Source organism: Syngnathoides biaculeatus, chromosome 20 (genome assembly GCF_019802595.1).
Source record: "Syngnathoides biaculeatus isolate LvHL_M chromosome 20, ASM1980259v1, whole genome shotgun sequence".
Taxonomy (NCBI): domain Eukaryota; kingdom Metazoa; phylum Chordata; class Actinopteri; order Syngnathiformes; family Syngnathidae; genus Syngnathoides; species Syngnathoides biaculeatus.
Window position 1 is genome coordinate 8659079 of NC_084659.1, and position 19075 is coordinate 8678153.

The window sequence follows — 19075 nt, forward strand, 5'->3', positions numbered from 1 at the left end:
GCAGCCCCGCCCCTCCAAACTGCCAGCGTTGTAAAATCTCCATTTATGGCTGTGGTCACCATTATATGGCTCAATTTCATAGAATTTGAGAAGTAAGAATGAAGACACTTGTCAAAAAAATATTTATATTTACTTAGCATTTTTTTATGCCCCATGCACGTTTTTGGTAAATGTTTTGTTTTCCAATGTGGAATCGAAAGTACAAAAAAAAATGTGCTGTAGAAAATAAATACTCAACTGAAGTATGCTTTAGTACAGTACCAAATTATTTGTATTTTCTTAGTTACCACCACTGTAATTACTGCCATTTTCGTTATTGTATTATCAGCTGCACACTCATCTCTTTCCCAGACAGCTCCACGTCATTCAAACAAATCTTTTCAACTTTGACACCCACTGACCTTATACACACACACACACAGACATAGACAAACACGTGTCCCAGTTCCCTGGGCGCCAGTCCGTCAGACAGCTGCAGTATATATAGTCTGCCCGCTAAAGTTTGCCACACAAAAATATTTGCATCCAGAGCTCCTCTGTGCACTGCAATGTGCGTTTGACCTACTTTTTTTAAAAACTCAACACAATCCCGATGAGTCATTATTTTATTCATTAAGTCTGACAATTCGTGATTGCTTCACAGTTGGTTTAATTTGAAAATGCAATACAATGTGTTATTGTTATGTTATTTTAATAAGTGTATGAACAGTATCAGTAGTGTGTGACTGCAACTTTATACCCCTGAAGTTAATAGTGAGTAATTCTTATTTGTGACGGGAGTAGTACTTCCGACATCTCCCTTTCTCTATTGTACGTTGGTGAGACTGTCAGTGAATTCGCATCATCAGCCACGGGAAGTGTCCGGTGCGCTGCATGCCAAAAGTGCTGATGAATAAGTTGAGCACCGTGGTGATGAATACAATGACGGTGGTTACATTGTTCAAGTAGTCCAGGCGCTTTTGCAGGGTGGAGTTATTCACGTCCCGCCGCCCTGTGACACACACGTACAACAAAGACACACGCAGAAAGCGCACATCTGTTTTATCGGCATACAATATTTATTGCTCAGATTTGCCAATAAATGAATCTGAAAATGTTTTGACCGGGATAAAAAGGGGGAAACACTTGGGAAAGAGTCCAAAATACACCCGATAGAACACATTTTCATGAAATTAGTAAAATGCAAATATGCTACCAGCTGGTTAAAGAAATTTAGCTGCGTTAATATGATTACACTCGAGCGCATAACATCAAACAAAAACAATTTATGCATCCAATGTGTCTTTCAGAAGTGCAGCCGAGCGAGCAGCCAGCGGAAAAAACCCGTCCTCTTCGACCCGAAGAAGCTGATGAAGAAGTTGATCACGGTGGTGACAAAGATGACGCCCGTCGCAATGTTGTTCAGGTAGTCCAGCCGCCTCTGATTGGACACCACGTTCAGGTCCCTGCGTGCTGCAGTGCACACATGCAGGGACAGACACACAAGCACACGTATTTCAAACATCTCACGCACGGGAGTGCAGGTGCAGGGTACGTGCAGACACACGTTCGCAGCCCATTGTTTTGCATGTGTGGTTCTAAAGAAGCTACACCTTAGACATGTCCTGATATAAAAAGACCTGCGCTAATTATAATTGAAATTACATTTGGTGCTGTGGCGCCCTCTAGTGCATTCAAGAATGCAAGCGTACCTCCGCAAGCACCTTTTTTTTCAACCCGTATTTACAGTACAAAACGCTGAAACATCCATCGCAGTAGGCAGCTGCGTTGTGTGCCGAAAGCGGACTTGATGATGTTGACGAGCAGGGTGAGGAAGATGACGCCTGTGGTCAGATTGTTGAGGAAGTTTAAGAGTCGCTGGTATGAGGGGAGCAGGGTGAGCTCGACACGAGCTGGACACACACACACACACACACACATAGAGTACATGTGGTTGATCTACTGCAATGGTTCGCAAACTTTTTACATTGATTCCCACCTCAAAAAATATGAAGCTCTTCAAATGCCACCATTATGGCCAACATTAAAATACAGTAGATTGGAGCACTAAGTGTTCATCAAAAAGGGGTTTATTCGAAAAAGTGTATTTGATGCTACTGAAAGCTGCTGTAACACACAATTTGTGCACAATTTGAACATTACCCCTGGGTTTGAATCCAGGCAAATAAAAAAAACAAAACTCTACTAAATATGTTGATTCAATTCCGATGTACAGTGTTGCCTTGCAATACGACTGACCCGAAATTAGTTTTTCAAGATATTAGTCGTTGTTGGGACGATATTTTGCATTTATTTGCTAGCAATAAAAGTATGATATAATTGAACACAAATGGTGGCGCAACACATGTAGACAGAAAATATAACACTCGCAGGCATATGCTCTTTATCATCTGTGAAAAATGACATATATCCCTGCAGGTAACTTTAGCTATGACCGTGTCAATGTGTTTGTCTGTGTGATACTGCCCCCAGGTGACCAAGGCACACACGCCTTTGAATTGAAGCAAATACTGTTTGCATTTTATTTATGTCATGACTTTGTTTTTATTATTATATTATAGCTTAATTTTCCTATGAAAACATTGCAATTTTTTTGCTATTTTGGGGGGAGGCTGAAACAGATTAAAATTTGTTTCATCTCTTTCAATGGGGAAAGTTTGAGGTGACAAGCTTAGTGGGAATAAAAAGCTATATTGTGCACACCGGTAGGTTAAAAAAAATGCACTAAATAAATGTTTGAAAGCAAAGTGTTCTAAAGATGAAATGCAGCACCGCAGGAAGCTTGGTTACCACTGTTGGTACCGCACTTTGAGAATCCCGCGCCTGTTGGTGCAGTCTTGCCAAACTCAAAACAATGACAACGTAGCACGACTCGTGATTAGTGCATTAGATTCCCCCCCCCCCCCCAAAAGAGGGTATCTCTGGGGGTCAAAAGTGCATCCTGGGAAAAAGGCCTGTGCGCTCCATCCCAAAGACGGAGATGAAGATGTTGGTAACGAAGACGAGGAAGATGACGACGGTGGCGCTGTTGTTGAGGCTGTCCAGACGCTTGTGGTTGGCCTCGTCGTTGAGGTCCCTCCGAGCTACAGCAAGATGCAGACATCTCTAAATAGCGTCGCCGTCGGTTTAAGAGTCGTTCTTTCCATTTTCACCGCGCGTTACAGCTGGTGTCGGCGTTTTAGTGTGTTAATGCGGCAGATGCGTTTGGTCTGATCAATGATGTTGGTCTCACCGATGATGATGATCAGGATCCCGGCGATGATCTGAAGTGCCAGCGAGAAGGAGATGAGAGTCAGGACGGCCGCGTAGTACCTGAGAAGGGGAGCCAAAGAACCGACCGTACCTGTTTTCAGAAGAGTACGTAGCGGGAAACGTCGGAACTGCGAGGCAGACGTGCTAACCAGTATGCAATGTCCTGCCGCATTTCTATTTAATCAAAGCCAATTCTTTCTAGGTCCGTACCTGTATCCCGCCCCCTGCTCGATGACCGTCTTCATGTGTGTGATGTTGGCCAGGAACAGAGCGATGTCCAGCATGCCCTCGGCCGCCGTCTTCTTGGTTGCGTACAGGTTCATGTTCAGGTTAGAGGCCGTGCTACCCTAAGAGTCCCGAAAAATATGCACATAATTAGGTTTAACAAAAAAAAAAAAAACAACGACACCTATTTACCTTTGATTTAGTGATATGTATTCTGTCATATAAAAACAAACAGCTGAGGGCAGCACTGATACAGATGAACGAGATTGCAAGGTTGATGGAGTATAAAAAGCACCCAAAAGAGGGTTGCATTAATAGACGCAGACTATCAGACTATTAAGTCATTTCAAAAAAGGGAAACAAATGTGTACGCTAAAGGGAAATAAATTACAGTTGAACATAATGTTTTTGCAGATTTTCCTTGCAATGGCAAGATATAATTGCGCGTATCGGTATTTTATATCGGCAGTACTACGCTTAATCTGAAACAAAAAAAAACATTGGTCCATTTCTAATTATTAGATATTTTCCAATGTGACCATAGTTGAATGTGTTCAAGTCGGGAAATACTATCCAAGGATCACAACGTGCATTAATTGAAAAACATGACATGTTACTATTACATAATCACATCGACGGGGCCCATTTTTTTTCTTTGTATTTTGTCTGTCAAAGCACATATTGAATTACTCCGCATTTTGGCCGCAGAACCCAAAATCCTCTCCACAAACGGATCGTTTTACGCGGGACCTGTGTCGTCCTGTGCACAAGTAGAGATGTGTTTAACGTAATCGCTAAACGATGCTTCCCCATGCGCAAGAAGACATCCAGTAAATGGCATGCAAAGCATCAGCCTTACGAGAGGCACATTTTATTTCTTTACGATCTCGCAGCACCGTCATGTCCTCTGAAAATCCAGAATAAACACAGCACTCGGATAGTAATCATTCACAGCACCGATGCCTGTAAAAAAAAAATTGGGAATAGTCGCATTTTGATGGGGAAAGTGTCACTTTTCATGCTAGTAAAAAAAACGCTTTTTTATGAGTTGACAGTGCAAGTGTTTGGACGAACCAGGCCCGATTACTAACGTCTCACTTGCTTCCTTTTTTACCTAAGTAGAGCTGACACATTTCCTTCTAGACAGGACAGGTCAGTCCTATTTTCTCGGAAATATGTTGTCAATGGCCGTTGTGTGAAAAAAAAAAAATGCTGAAGCCTTATTTTCGTCCCCCTTACGAGTCTGACTCACAGTCCAGTTTGAACTAGATCCAGAAGAAATCCAGCAATTCCAAGAATTGCTGGTCCAATATGAGAAACGTGTAGTTTGCTTTGTAAGCCCCTTTTTGCCGTGTTTTTATGATACAGATGAAATATGGAGAATGGTACTAGGGGGATGGAAAGCAGCAAATGGCACGTTTATGTATAGAATGTAAATGTGCTGGCCCTCTTCTCAGAAGTCTTGTGGTCTCACTCGATCAACATGTGCCTTGGACGGCCCGCAAACACACACACAGAACCAAAACACTGGAATTTCTCACAATGGCTGCATAGAGGCTACGCGCACATATGCGTTCACTTAAGAATTTAAATGTGAACCCAATGTGCCTTCATCCTGATTCTGTTAAATGGTTTCCAGGATTTATTATTCTACCCCGAGTTTGACACGCCAGGTATAGAAGGACTCACAGATCTTTATTTACGGCCGTGGCAGGTGCGAGTTGCGGGTCAACACCCCGTCTCTCACACTTAAGCACAAAAAGTTCTTTGGATTTCGGAAAAAGACTGCTTGAGGCGTGACTGTATGTTCTAACTAGCAGCGGTATCAGTTCTCATAATTGTGCATAATATGGCAATAACATCTTACATCTACATGCATACAATACTCATAGAAAAATGTCTGTCATTTGATCTCCCATTTAATGTCTGCAGATGTTTAGTCAGTCTAGCAGCAAAAAGACAAAAAAAAAAAAGGGTCCGGACTGCTTTGGAGTGGAAAGTATCTTTACAAGTGAGCCCAGTGGGTGTGTTTATGCACCAAAGTCTTCCTAGAAATCCAGAGTCCTCGTAAAAGCCGCACATCCCTAAAAAGCAGCAATCTGCAAATACAAGCCCACATAACACAGCCAAGGGGGACTACACACACACACACGCACGTTACTCACGTTCAAAACAACACACCCGACTTATTACTTGCAAAAGGACACTTGGCATGACATGTGCTAGCTTTTACACTTTAGATTGCGACACACACACGCGCGTATATAAAAAAAACTACATCGGACCACGTGCGAGGCCTCCCCCTCGTCTCACAGGAAGTCTTCCTCCCCTGCGCCCGTATTGGCTGCTATATCAGCCAATAGTGGGGGACCTCCAGCAAGGAGTGGAGCTCTGCTTTTCCTTGAGCAACTTTGATTTGGACTCGCCGTTTTTCCTTCCATCGCGCACGCCACTACAGTCATTTTTATGTCACCCGACCGGTGTGAAATCCGAACGCCCTGCGTTTGACTCACAAGTGCCGCAGCCAAGACGTGGATTACCCTTTTGCCGCTTTCCCCCGAGGCCAACTGTCACCGTGCTGTTTAATTAGCAGAAAACGCATGCGAAGACACGCTTGAAGGGCCACGCGTGCTTGTGACGCTTTGAATGTGCTTCCTGTGACCAAAGAGCACAAATAAGGAATCTCGCCAATCTTTTGACGTGCCAACTGAGTGAAACCGGATTCAACCTTTATAACATACTTAAGCTGCTTTTAACCTTCAAGTCGATGTTGTCTCTTATCCCCCTAATGAGCCTCTTCCAGTAAGATTACAGATGAAAGGAGACTGTTTTCGAGAAATTTTGTGTTTGATGTAAAACATTACCATGATGAATATAATGCCTTGCCTTGATGAATGGCGAGGTGTGCCAACTGTGCCCGTCAGAACATGACACACTAGTTACTGGTTTTGTTCCACAGGTTTGGAAGGAAGCCGTGGTGTTTTTTTTTTTTGTTTTTGTTTTTTTCGAGGTGACCCAGTTTGATGAGTGACTTTACGATTCAATTGAATGAATTCCGTCCAGATCCTCATCGAGTAGGCATTACCTCAAAGCGAGCTGCGGGCTGATCGCTTGTCCAGATGCTCGGGGAGGTACTTAGTGGAAGTCGAGGCTATTTTGGAGCGTATCTGTGTATGAATATACAGTGAAGAAATAAAGTATTTCAACACCCTGCTATATTGCAAGTTCTCCCGCTTAGAAATCATGGAGGGGTCCGAAATTGTCATCATTGGTGCATGTCCACTGTGAAAGAGATAGTCTAAAAAGAAAAATCCAGAAATCACAATGCATGATTTTTTTTAGCAATTTATTTGTATGATAAAGCTGCAAATAAGTATTTGAACACCTGAGAAAACCAATGTTAATATTTGGTACAGTAGCCTTTGTTTGCAATTACAGAGGTCAAGCGTTTCCCGTCAGAATTGTAGTTGATAGACAGGTGTTCAAATACTTATTTGCAGCTGTATCACACACACAAATCATTAAAATAAAACATAAATTTTGAGTTCTGGATTTTTCTTTTTAGATGATCTCTCTCACAGTGGACGTGCACCTACGGTGAAAATGTCAGACCCCTCCATGATTTCAAAGTGGAAGAACTTGCAATATAGCAGGGTGTTCAAATACTTTTTTTCGTCACTGTATGTCTGTGTGGTTCGGACCATGTGGAAGAAACACATTTTGTGTGACTGTCATGGCACAGAATTGCAATTCTAACGTTACCAGCCAGGTCAGGCAACATGGAAATCCATCGCAAATGTCATCTCAAACTAGTATGATGCGGTCATTGTCATTTTTTCGCTATTAAAAAGACTACTGCTTCAGTATCAGTACCAATACCGTTCCTTTGTACTCGTACTGATAAAAATGCTTTGATACTCTGATCCTGACACAACTTTGTGAGCCTGACCTGCAGTATTGCGCCCTCCCTGGGCATTTGTGTGCAGTTTGGCAAATAGCGAACATTTCTCAAGACTCGAATAGCAGCGCATTTTCTTTTTTTATGGATGTCTGTATGTGTCCAGACACCAAACTCCTAGTTCTCCTCCACTGTCAGGACGTCGAGTGTGTTGCGTAAGTAAGTGACGTCAGCGCCAGGCTGCAATAGCATCTCCCACCATGGCTGCCTGATGCCCCTGTACATGTGCGGCACACGTGTGTCTGGACGTGTGTGGGTTCGTGCCAAGTGCACGGGGCCAAGAGGCATTCATCCATCCATGCTTGCGCCATACACAGTCAATAGTAACATAACAATAATGGACGTACATACTATACATGTACGACAAGAATGTCCTGACTCTAAGAGAAGCGATGAGTTGTACAGAATGACAAATATGCATGCCGCTAGTTTATAATTGGCTTCAATCCCAGTTGACACTGCGTTCGAGGTGATTCCCATAGAATTCGGTTTACCTCCACAATCAGAGGATTGTAGTATACATTGATGTTGAACTACGCTACTGGATCAGATTTATAGCTGTTTATGATATTTTGACCCATGTTAAGCAAGGGAAAGGAGAGTTTATTTGTCGAGCACAAGTCATACACGTGCAAGTTAAGGCCCAAAACAATGACTTCTGTCTTACCTCAATTGAGGAAGATTCACTTCAGTCACGTGATGACACTGAAATGTAAAGCTGCACCTCAGTTGCATAAGTAATCAGCGACGTCATCGTAGTATTCCACAATCTAAGCGGGGGTCAGCATGTAGTTATTAAATAAAAGTGGTCAAAGAATGGAGCCTTGCGGAACCCCACATGCAATTCTAATCTTTGTTTGCATGGACTCGTAACTGTCTACTAAAGCAAAGTAGTTGACGTATCGTAAATACTGAAATAGTATTTGAACAAATTTAAGACTGTGCCGTAAGTCCCACCCACTGTTCTGTTCTGTTGAGTAGGATGTTATGATCGATTATATTATATGCAGAACTGACCACTAACAGTACCAGGCATTAGTTAAATAAACTAAGTTTTTAAAAACAATTCCAACTATCTTTCCCTCTCGTGTCAAAGTCATGTAAATTACAGTACAATACTATGCAATATTATACATAGTACACAGTAGTTTTATTCATGTATAGTTAATCCACGTCTGAAAGTACTGCTTGCACTGTATGTAGACATTTATGCGATACATATGATGCTGCTGAGTATTCTTGCTCCTTTTCACATTCAATTCTCTAGCTGCAGTATCTATTAATTCATGTACAGTTTTACACGACCGTAAGCCTTTAATTCAATATATTCAGTGAGCAATAGTAAAAAGTAGCTATTTAGTATTGCCATTTTGCACATCTTCCTTCTATTAAACGAGTCTAAATACAGATTTATTACATCCAAGCACACGCACGACAGAGCACATCACGCAGCGCACTTATCCAAGGAACTAGACGTTCGCTCCACAACGGCATGTTCGACAGAAAGCCCTGCATCGCCTGCGGCGTGATTGGCAGCTCTGTAAAAATTATACTAGTCATTGTTGAGCATTTGCTGGAAGTTTTTATTACGGCAGAAGCATGTTTACAGAGCAGATGCACGGATTTCAAGCACGCCCTTTGTCAGCGCAATAGCTGGAATTCCTCCTACTTCTTTAGGCTGCTGTTAAATTTGGAAAATGCAGCGGTCGGTGAACCACAACTTGGCAAATATAATTGTAAAACACAGCAAAATTCACATAGAGTTTGTGTTTAATGAGTACCGTGCTTGCAAAACTGACATATACTTTACTCCAGGGGTGTCAAACTAGTTTTTGTCATTGTTGTCATTTTCCCTCATAGGGCCGTTATAACTGGAAGAAAAATCTTTAATCGCCTCATTATATTTCAACATGCAATTTCTGCACTCATTTTGGTATCACAAATCAAGGTTGATGTTTTTTTTCAGCTCTTGTTCATGTTTGGTAACACAAAAATACTAGTTATCGTTTATGATATGACAATTTGAAATCTTTGGTACAGATTTGAACAAGAATGATGGACGTTGACACACATGATTTGCCATTCGGGCGACAAAAAGCCATACGACGGGCCGGATCTGCCCCCCGGGCCTCAAGTTTGAGACCTGTGCTTGACTCATGTTGTGCTTCTGCGTTCTACTGTAGTTAGTGCATTTTGTTCAGCAGTGGAAACCAATTTAAATAAATTCCATTATAATGTTGAGTTTAGTTATTTTTGGGCAGTGACTAACTAAACACGAGTTTTCATGCAACTTGATGCCAGTTAGTCACGTTCACGTGTATCCAAAGCAAACAAGACCAAAGATAATTCCTGGAAGAGGGAGGGAGGCAAATTCAACTTCTGCATGAGGCGTACACGTGCGTGCGGAGATATGTTCTAATTAGCAGAACACCGGATCTACTTTAATGCCCTCAATGTGGCGGCGTGGTGTCTGAACAGGTTTCCTGAAAGAAAAGAACATCACGCTCAACACTTTCGGCTCACTTTCTCTTTCGGGATGTTTTTTTTTTTTTTTTTTTCCACGCCGGCCAAAAAGTTGCATGCGATGTGTAAACGGGTGAGGTGTCACATCCCCCTACCTTGGCTTAATTGGCACGCCCAGTTGAATCTTATTGCAATAAGAAACAGAACAAGATCATTTTCATAATGCATAATGCAAAGAAAAGGTTGATGGATGTTGTGAGGGGAGGACATGAGAGAGGAGGATGCACGAGATGGGCTTAGATGGAAAAACATGACCCGCTGTGGCGACCCCGAACGGGACAAGCCGAAAGAAAAAAAAAGAATGCTAACGGATAAAATGAAATTCCACAGCCAAGGTAATAAATTCATGTCAAAAATAGTTAAATAACTATTCCAGCGCAAGTTATGTTGCTGTAGTCTTCTTTGTGTCTTAAGTGAAACTTGGGCCATGTTTAGTAACATTTTGTGTTTTTGAAGAATATTTGATTAAAATAAAACACATTTTCTTTGTCATCACAAGACCTGATGACATGACATTGTCACCTATCAGTACTTGGTGTCTGTGAGTAGCTGTTCTTGTGTAGAAAATATACAACATATACGTGGGTGCGTCTTCTTTTTTTTTTATCACGTGTTGTCCTTTAGTTTACGACGAGCGTAAACGTCACTCGTGGACGTGTTGCTGAAACTCTTGGCATCTTATGTCGTGTGCATTTGTGCGAGGTGATGTTTTGACCAAACAAACATTTGTGCGCGCAACGCCTTTGTCATCATGGGACATGTGACTCGGTGACGCAATTTTCTGCTCCGTGATACGGAGAAAAGCCCGTTTCATTACCGCACAATCTGATGAGAGCCACCGCAACAGCTGAACTTTATATATTGAGCCTCGCCAATCACGCGGAGAGAGGTTTCTATTATTCTGCCTTTAATTCATCAGATATCTTGAATAAGCCGATTCCGAAAAAGCTTGGTGCGTTATTGAACAAACGGTTTGCACCCTGCCTCCGGCCTGAAGATAATTGGGATAGGCTCCAGCACTCCCGCAACCCCTGTGAGGATATGCGGCCCAGAAAATGTATGTATTGATGGTTTAAAAAAAATCGAATTAACAGGAGAGACCATCCAGGCAACCTTACAATATAATTTCCTGACATCCATGGGGGGGGGGGGGGGGGTCTCTCTCATCTATGTCAATAACATAATCCAGTTATTGGAAACTGCTCTGTGCCAGGCAAACAAAAGAACCGAAACATCAAAATGTGACTCTCTGGTTACCGTACAACTTTGTCTTAGCTCAAATTCGTCGCAAACCTTGCAGGCCAGCGTTAAGTTCCATTGACATTATCTGTGATCGCGGTAAAAAGTCCCTGGACGCAATTAGATCGTCCCGCACGCAGATTGAATCAATAACAAAGTGCACGACGTAGTGCAGACATGTCGGTCTTGTCAGCACCACTTTGGAGCCCGTTCGGTTTTGGCTCAAATAAACTCCGCAGTGTGCTTTCGACCAATTCCTCCCCGGATTCCAGGAATGAGGTGCACTTTGGCCCACGCGCGCAGCAAATACATCTCGCTAAATGCATCACCTCGTTTTTCTTTATGAGTCGGTGTGGAACTATGTTTGTTTTGGTTAAGGAGGTCAAAGGACACACGGATCGTTCTGAATGACTGACGCTGAGGCCCTCCCGGGGGGGGCCTTCTAAATATGTTCTATATATATATATAGTATGTATGCAGGGAGGGAAGGGGGGGGGGGCTCATGGGAACTCATAACTTGAGAAATGTGTTTAGTAACTGTACGTGTGCAGAGTCCATGTGTGTCTTTATGTGCATCTTTATGTTTATACCACGGATATGTGGCCATGTTTGTTTGACAAAGCAGCTGTTAAAAGATATGATAAGCGTGTCTATATCTGATGTGTGGTTTTATGAGTTGTGAGAAAAGAGAAGCATTATGGGAAGGGGCGATTGGATTTGAAAAATCTGGTGTTTGTATTTGGAAGCAAGCGCACCCCACAGTGAGCTCGCCCGTGCACGTTTTTGTTCGATACTCCAAGGCAGCTTCTTTCCCATTAAGCTTTTGGAGATTCAACTTAAATCTGTTGTCATTTCCCCTCCAGAAATGAAAAGAAAACACTCCGGGGAGGGACGAAGCCGAAAAAAGGCGCTAGAAAGGCAAAGGAATAAAAAGCAATGTAAATAAAACGATTAGAACGACTCACTGGACACGCTATTGGGTGCACTTGCACAACACGGTAAGAGCAACACGCACAAATTCAGATTTACGATAGTTTGCTGTCAGAACAGTGGAGCCGGGAAGGTTTGGGAAATTTATGGACTATTTGCCGCAGCCGCGAAGGAGGAAGCTAGTAGAAATGTCAACATGCGGATTAAGTGTTCGTTGTGTGCATTACATAAGATGGCACATCACCGACTTTGTGGTCCAACAGTGACAATAGAGGCTACGAAAGCGGCCTGATATCTGCGCAAAGCCACGGGGGGTCTATTTACATTGCATCTAGGGGTTACTTTGATATGTTATGATGCATAAATGACTGAACACAGTAACCGGATCAGGATATCGTTTACAACAGGAGTGTTGCCACGACAACAGTTATGTCACTATTTCAATGACAGGCCAGCCATAAAAGACACATCTCTTACATAACAAGCGCACCCTGAACCACGTGAGGATTGAACCGCTCTTTGGGGTGTATTAAATACCGCACAAAAGGGCCCACCACAGTATCTGATGGACACACACGCTTTCCGGGTCCATCACGTGCGCGCTCAGAATGCGGCGGTTGCCGCGCCGGCGACACACAATCCGTAAACGGAAATGCACGACGCGATAAGAAGGCCGCCGTTTATCCTGCGAGGTGAGACAAGTGGGAAGGAGATGACAGAGGAGGTGACAGTCATGAAGATTAATAAAATAAATATAGCCAGCTATTCATCCGCAGCACCAATATTACCAGTACACATGCAACAGTTATTGGGTACTCGCCGGCGAGTATAACAATGCAGGTGATGTAGTACGGCTCGGTTTTGAGTTCTAAACATGAGTGATGGGATATTGTGATTTCCTAGTCGCAGAAGTGATCATGTAAAAATGTAAACACTTTATTGATAGAAATAAGACTATTGTTGTCGTGAATACGGCTGCTGTTGTTTCCGTTGTTCTCTCGTCCCTTTGGACTTGACTGAAAATGTCGCATTTTGGTATTTTTCCTACTTTCAACATTGATAATTATCCATCCATATATTTTCTTTTGCCGCTTGTCCTCACGAGGGTCGCGGGGAGTGCTGGAGCCTATCCCAGGTGTCAAGGGGCAGGAGGCGGGGTACGCCCTGAACTGGTTGTCAGCCAGTCGCAGGGCAAATAGAGACAAAGAGCCGCACTCACAATCACACCTTGGGGCAATTTAGAGTGTGCAATTAATGTTGCATGTTTTGGGGGATGTGGGAGGAAACCGCAGTAAACCCACGCTGGCACGGGAAGAACATGCAAACTCCACACAAAAGGGGCCGGGATCGTACCCGGGTCCCCGGAAGTGTGAGGCCAACGCTTTACCAGCTGATCCACCGTGCCGCCTATTGATAATTATTGTGAGAAATATTAACATGATGAATGTCATTAAATGTTAATAAAGACACACTGAATCGTATTTTTAGCAAATTTAGCATTTCAAAAGTATGTATGAAACTTCCTGGAGCTACCGTGCACATCCATAGCATGGATGAATAGCGACCTGCTTTAGAAGGTCAAAACATCCAAAAATTCCAACAAAACCATCCCAGTTATCTTTGTAAGGAACATATTTTTGATCGAGTTCCAGTATTCGATTGCAACAGCTTAGTGTAACTAAGTAACCGGTCCTCCCTTGCAACACCTCTTTACTTTGAAACGTAGCTGCCATGCTTGGAAAAGGCTGTGTAAGTCCTCCTTATTCCGCGTCAGCGCATGACGCCCCGCTGCCGGGTCACTATACATAGAAAGTGAGAAACAGGTGCAAAGCCTTCACACCTTGGAAATAGATTCATCACACCGCCGCGCGCTCACGAAAGCCGCAACCATATTAAGAGGATCACTTTCATTTGTTTTGTAAACGATGTTGTGCAGTCGTAACGCACCTGACATTTGCCCGGCTACCTTGCGAGCTAAATGTGCTCCCACAAAACACTTGGGAAAAAGATTGACATTTTTTTTTTCGTACACGACCGCGTATGTGTGGAGTGTGTGTCTCTGTGTGAGCCAGGGCAATACTTACAGTAAAAAAAAAAAAAAAAAAAGAAATATGATGAATGAACAGGAGCAGCATTCGTGGCTGCTAAAAGGAGGGTGATGCGATACAGATTCTCAATGCACAAGTTGCAGCTACATTTCCCGTCCAGTTGATGGATAAAATGAGAGTTTGGCTTATTTTTTATACTAAAGCGGCACGGTGGAACAGCTGGAAAGCGTTGGTCTCACGGTTCTGAGGACCGGGTTCAATCCCAGACCCGCCTGTGTGGAGTTTGCATGTTCTCCCCGTGCCTGGACTCTTGGTTTCCTCCCACATCCCCAAAAACATGCAACATTAATTGGACGCTCTAAATTGCCTCTAGGTGTGATTGTGAGTGTGGCTGTTTGTCTCCATGTGCCCTGCGATTGGCTGGCGACCAGTTCAGGGTGTAGCCTGCCTCCTGCCCGTTGACAGCTGGGATAGCACTCCCCACGACTCTTGTGAGGATAAGCAGCAAAAAAAATGGATGGATGGATGGATGTTTATACTCAGTCATCATCTGATTGACATGAAAATTCACATACATTGAATCAGCCTGCAAGCTAATTTTTGCGTCCATTCATTAATATTTGCATTTTCCTTGAGCATCCGGGACTGGTTGTCCCAGTATTTTTGTACATCCACATCGAAATGTCTACTCAGCGTTTTATTACTTATATGGACTCCACTCTCTGTCCTCCCATCACTCATCTCACCCACACATAGAGCTGTTGAGTAACAGCACTTTGTTCACCGGGCGGCTAAATATACCAGTAACTGATAGGCCTGCTGCATGATGGGAGTGAGCGACGCTGATACAGAATATGGGACGTTGACGGACACGAGGGACTAAGCGGGCGCATGCGCGTGCGTAAGCCGTCGGCTCGGTCACGTATCGGAACGCTGCACAAGTGTGAGTTGGTGACATATGTGCAAGCCGTCGGGAACGAGTCTCAAGTGTAATCTTTCAACCTACAGTGGGAAACATCAAGCCAATCACGGCCAGTCATTATTTTGGTTAAGCAAGTCCCAAATCAAGTCATGTGATCTTGCGCAATCACTACTTGTATTTGCACATCCGCCTCGCCGTACTTTCCAGGTGGCAGCGTTGCGTTTCTTTGAGATCAGCACAGCTTTTGAGTAGACATTAGCAACTGAATCTCGGCTTCTCGGCTTATGGATTCTAACACCTTGAACTAAATTCCTCTGGATCAAACCCAAGTAAACATGTTTGCTTTGTGCCATGGTGCCTTCTCCAAACAGTTTCCGAAAGGGATGTAAGTGTAAAAATGTACAAAACGAGTCAACACCTGACAAAAGCCTCGTCTCAAAGAAGCCAACCCCACCTTGAGCAGCTGTTCTGTTGACCTGTCGCTACATTAGTGTGCATTATTAGCCTTGCCACCTGAGCCCTAATTGATATTTGATTGATGTCGCTGGCACGGCTTTTGTCTTAAAATAGTCCGCGTAGCGCTGTTGCCGGCCCTCCCTCCCGGGAGCCGCTCGGCGGCCCTTGTCATCCCCCAGCTCTCACGTAGGCCGGACATACCGCGGCTCGGCGGGAAAGCCGCGACGACCCGGTAACTGACCTGCAGGGCACCGCCGGCCGGCATGGTGGATCTCAGCGACGTCAGGTCCATGTCTCGGCCTTGGTCGGCACGCTCCGTCTTCCCGAGTCCCTGCATGATGAGGCCTGTCGTGGGCAAGCGCGCACACTGAAAATACGACGGCGGCAGAGGTCCGTATGAGAGAAAATTGCCCCAAGCTGGAGAAAACGCAGAGGCACAAACAAACGGCTTATTCACATCATCCCAGTTCTCCCCCTCTACCTCCCTTCTCTCTCTTCTTAGACACTTGTTGCATGTCTCTGTCGTCCATCTTCTTGTCATCTGCAATAAATACAAGGGTACCTAAGACGCAGCCCTGGATACACCAGGTAAACATTACCCCGTACTGTTCAAGGTATTATTGGTCTTTGCTTGACAAATTGCATTCTTGTGCCACGTTGGAGTTGACATTCTATCCCGCCCCAGGCCGCTGATGCTAATTCCAAATACGTTTGTGGCACTTCTGCGGGGCTCAGAAAGCTCACATTTCTACGCCACCATCCTTTTTTTTTTTTTTTTGGTAACGACATTCTTGGCGCTTTCCCGTTTTACTTTGGCCGCTCCACAAATTGCATTTTATTTTACGGCATTCCGGACTTGGCATGTCAGCGCACAATGGAGTATTTGACTTGGCTCGTTTTTGGGGACCATAATAGCAGCAGATTCCAAGATAACCCCGAAATGAGAAGCTGTTACAACAAGCCCGCCCGCCCACTGTTTTCTATAATCGTTCCTAGAAACCTGAAGAGTTGAGCCACTCTCCCTTGTTGTGTTGTCATTTTTTTGAAAGAAATGAGTCTATAATAGTTAAGGGAATGTCTCTTTGCTGCGCTGCAGGCTCTAAAGGGATTTCATTCTCGATGTTTTTGACAGCTCATTCTCTAATTCCCTCTTTAGATGGACTCTGTGTGTACTTTAGGAGTTTTTGTGTTTTGTTTTTTTCCCCCCCGCGGAAGGATTGAATCTCCTCGGTGTAGCAACGCTGCGGATATGTAAACAGTTGCCAAATACTGGCACGACCTGCCACACGGGCTTCTTTCATTCACGGCATCCTCCAGTCGGGTGAAAGGAAAGGACTTTTCTTGGTGCCTACAAGTTATTTTTGGCACGGCCCTCCGTTGCAAAACTGATATCGGCGAGCCCGTGCTAGCGGACATCGGAAATCATCCGAGTCCCGAAAAGGTGATTCTACCCTTTGGCTGCGTTTTACGCCGTTTCCTCACACGACGCGTAGTCGTGACACCAAGACTGAGGCGACAATCGGTGAAGTCTCATCAGATGTTTGGTTTGCTGAAAAGGGGATTCAAACACGCAGTTTGGCAAGATGAGATTTCGGATGAGCTGCAGTGACATGTGACGCGTCGTGCACAAGCACAATCCGTCCCTCTGTGTTTGTCAGTGTGTGTCATTGTTGTGTTAACACTCTTTTGTCTCCTTGGTTGTTCGTTTGTTCAGTGCCAGGCTCTGCTGTTCTCCGTCACAAACGCACGCGTGCACAAACAGACGCACTAACCAGCCGGTCGGTGCCAGTCGCTTCACTTCGCTCTCACTGAACGAGGAGCCTTTCACAAGCACATCATGTGTGCACAAAAAAAAAAACCAACAACAACAAAAACAGAGTAGGTCACATGACACATGTTCATACTACATATGATTATTCATACTTGCGTAGATCCTGCCTCTCTGTTGTGAGTAAAAAGCTTCGTTTGTACTGCTAACTTGACATAAAAAACATAACCCTATTGTCTTCAAACACATCATCCATCCATCCTTTGCTGCTTATCCTCACAAGGGTCGCAGGGAGTGCTGGAGCCTATCCCAGCTGTCAACGGGCCGGGGGGGGGGGGGGTACACCCTGAACTGGTTGCCAGCCAATCGCAGGGCATATAGAGACAAACAGTCGCACTCACAATCAGACCTTGGGGCAATTTAGAGTGTCCAATTAATGTTGCATGTTTTTGGGATGTGGGAGGAAACCGGATTGCCCGGAGAAAACCCACACGGGCGAACATGCAAACTCCGCACAAGCAGGGCTGGGATTGAACCCGAATCCTAAGAACTGTGTGGCCATCGCTTTCGTAGCTGAGCCATCGTGCTGCCCAAATTATATCATGCAATATGTAGTCAACAGCACTCACACACACTGCTCAGAAAATGGATGGATGGACGGACGGACAGACGGATGGACCGATGTTTCAAAATAATTCTGAGCCTCAACGTGTTCCTTTGTTTCTGTTGATTCATTGTAGGAAGGAATTTTAATAGTGGAAAAACTCATCACATAAAACTATTTACACAGTAGAATCCGAATATTAGTTGAGAAAAAAAAAGTTGTTGATCATTACATTGCATGTAACCAAAAAGCGACTTCCTTCTGGGCAGCCTCACCTTGGTTGTAATTATAGGTAATTAATATTATTCGGTGGCCGTTGTTTTTGTTTTTTTTTTTTTTTTTGGGGGGGGGGGTTGACGCAAAGTTTACACGCACTGAATTTTGCGTTCCATCAGACTTTCTAAATTAAGATGGGAACATTCCACGTTTACTGCATCACTTCTTATCTCCGCGGCAGTATTAATAGAGAAAAACTGACGCGTCAATGCGGACGGCGTGTTCATTATGAAAGATAAAGCTCAAGCTTAGGGGGCTGAATCCATACTGAGACACTGCCAGTCGCTGTTGTGAGCTGTGTGCAAAAAAATGGGTCAGTCATCATATTTGCTATTTAAAACCGTTCAAAAAATGTACTTTTGTGCCGTGGGCGCCTGCTGTGCCCCCGTTGCACTGTCCCAACACATAACAGTGTTTTCGATTTACGTTATTCAGGGCAGAAATGGCTTTTGAGCACCAAATTGCACCAAAATATATATTTTTACACCATGAAAAACATTTTCATATTGACTAAAACGTGCCGTAAAACTCTAATCTAGGTGGCATTGTAAGAAGGCGGCCACATTACCCAATTTAGCAGTCATTGTGCTTAAAATGTTTCTATTTAGAGGCGAAGCAAAACACACTGGTGCAGACGGGCTGCCATAGTTCCTGCAACTGTTGCTGTCGTTGAGACGGGGACGACTTTAAAGATGACATGCAAGTCATCTTTTGTGTTGCCACCCACCATTTAGCGAGACACCCCACAAGCCAATAAAAGATGGTGATTATCGCCGAGGTGAATGCCGATTCTACCACGCACCGTCCGCCCTGCTGACACTCCCAACGCGTAATTACAACCAAACCACAATGTTATGTATTATATTTAAAATTC

At 44.0% G+C, this 19075-nt stretch overlaps 2 protein-coding genes across 4 annotated transcripts in view; one reads left to right on the plus strand and one right to left on the minus strand.

The window, feature by feature from the left end:
* Positions 1 to 1722: 1722 nt before the first annotated feature.
* LOC133493445 (ninjurin-2-like) lies at positions 1723 to 17622 on the minus strand. Its single transcript, XM_061806805.1, has 4 exons — positions 15795 to 17622; positions 3463 to 3599; positions 3233 to 3312; positions 1723 to 1892 (listed from the first exon to the last, which is right to left on the minus strand). Exons 1-4 carry the CDS (start codon positions 16092 to 16094, stop codon positions 1723 to 1725), a joined length of 687 nt encoding a protein of 228 aa, XP_061662789.1. The 5' UTR covers positions 16095 to 17622.
* The window catches only part of wnk1b (WNK lysine deficient protein kinase 1b), a 70786-nt gene continuing 55056 nt past the window's right edge, over positions 3346 to 19075 (plus strand). For all 3 annotated transcript variants that reach the window (XM_061806775.1, XM_061806774.1, XM_061806776.1), the window contains exons 1-2: positions 3346 to 3357; positions 3455 to 3581. The gene's annotated coding sequence lies outside the window, so the exon portion shown is untranslated. The remainder of the gene's footprint in view (positions 3358 to 3454; positions 3582 to 19075) is intronic.

Coding starts and splice junctions, on each gene's coding strand:
- LOC133493445 (XM_061806805.1), bottom strand. CDS start 16,094: ATGACAAGAAGATGGACGACAGAGACATGCAACAAGTGTCTAAGAAGA. Junction 3,313..3,462: donor GAGCAGGGGGCGGGATACAG/GTACGGACCTAG, acceptor TCCCCTTCTCAG/GTACTACGCGGCCGTCCTGA. Junction 1,893..3,232: donor GATCCTGATCATCATCATCG/GTGAGACCAACA, acceptor GTGTGTGTCCAG/CTCGTGTCGAGCTCACCCTG.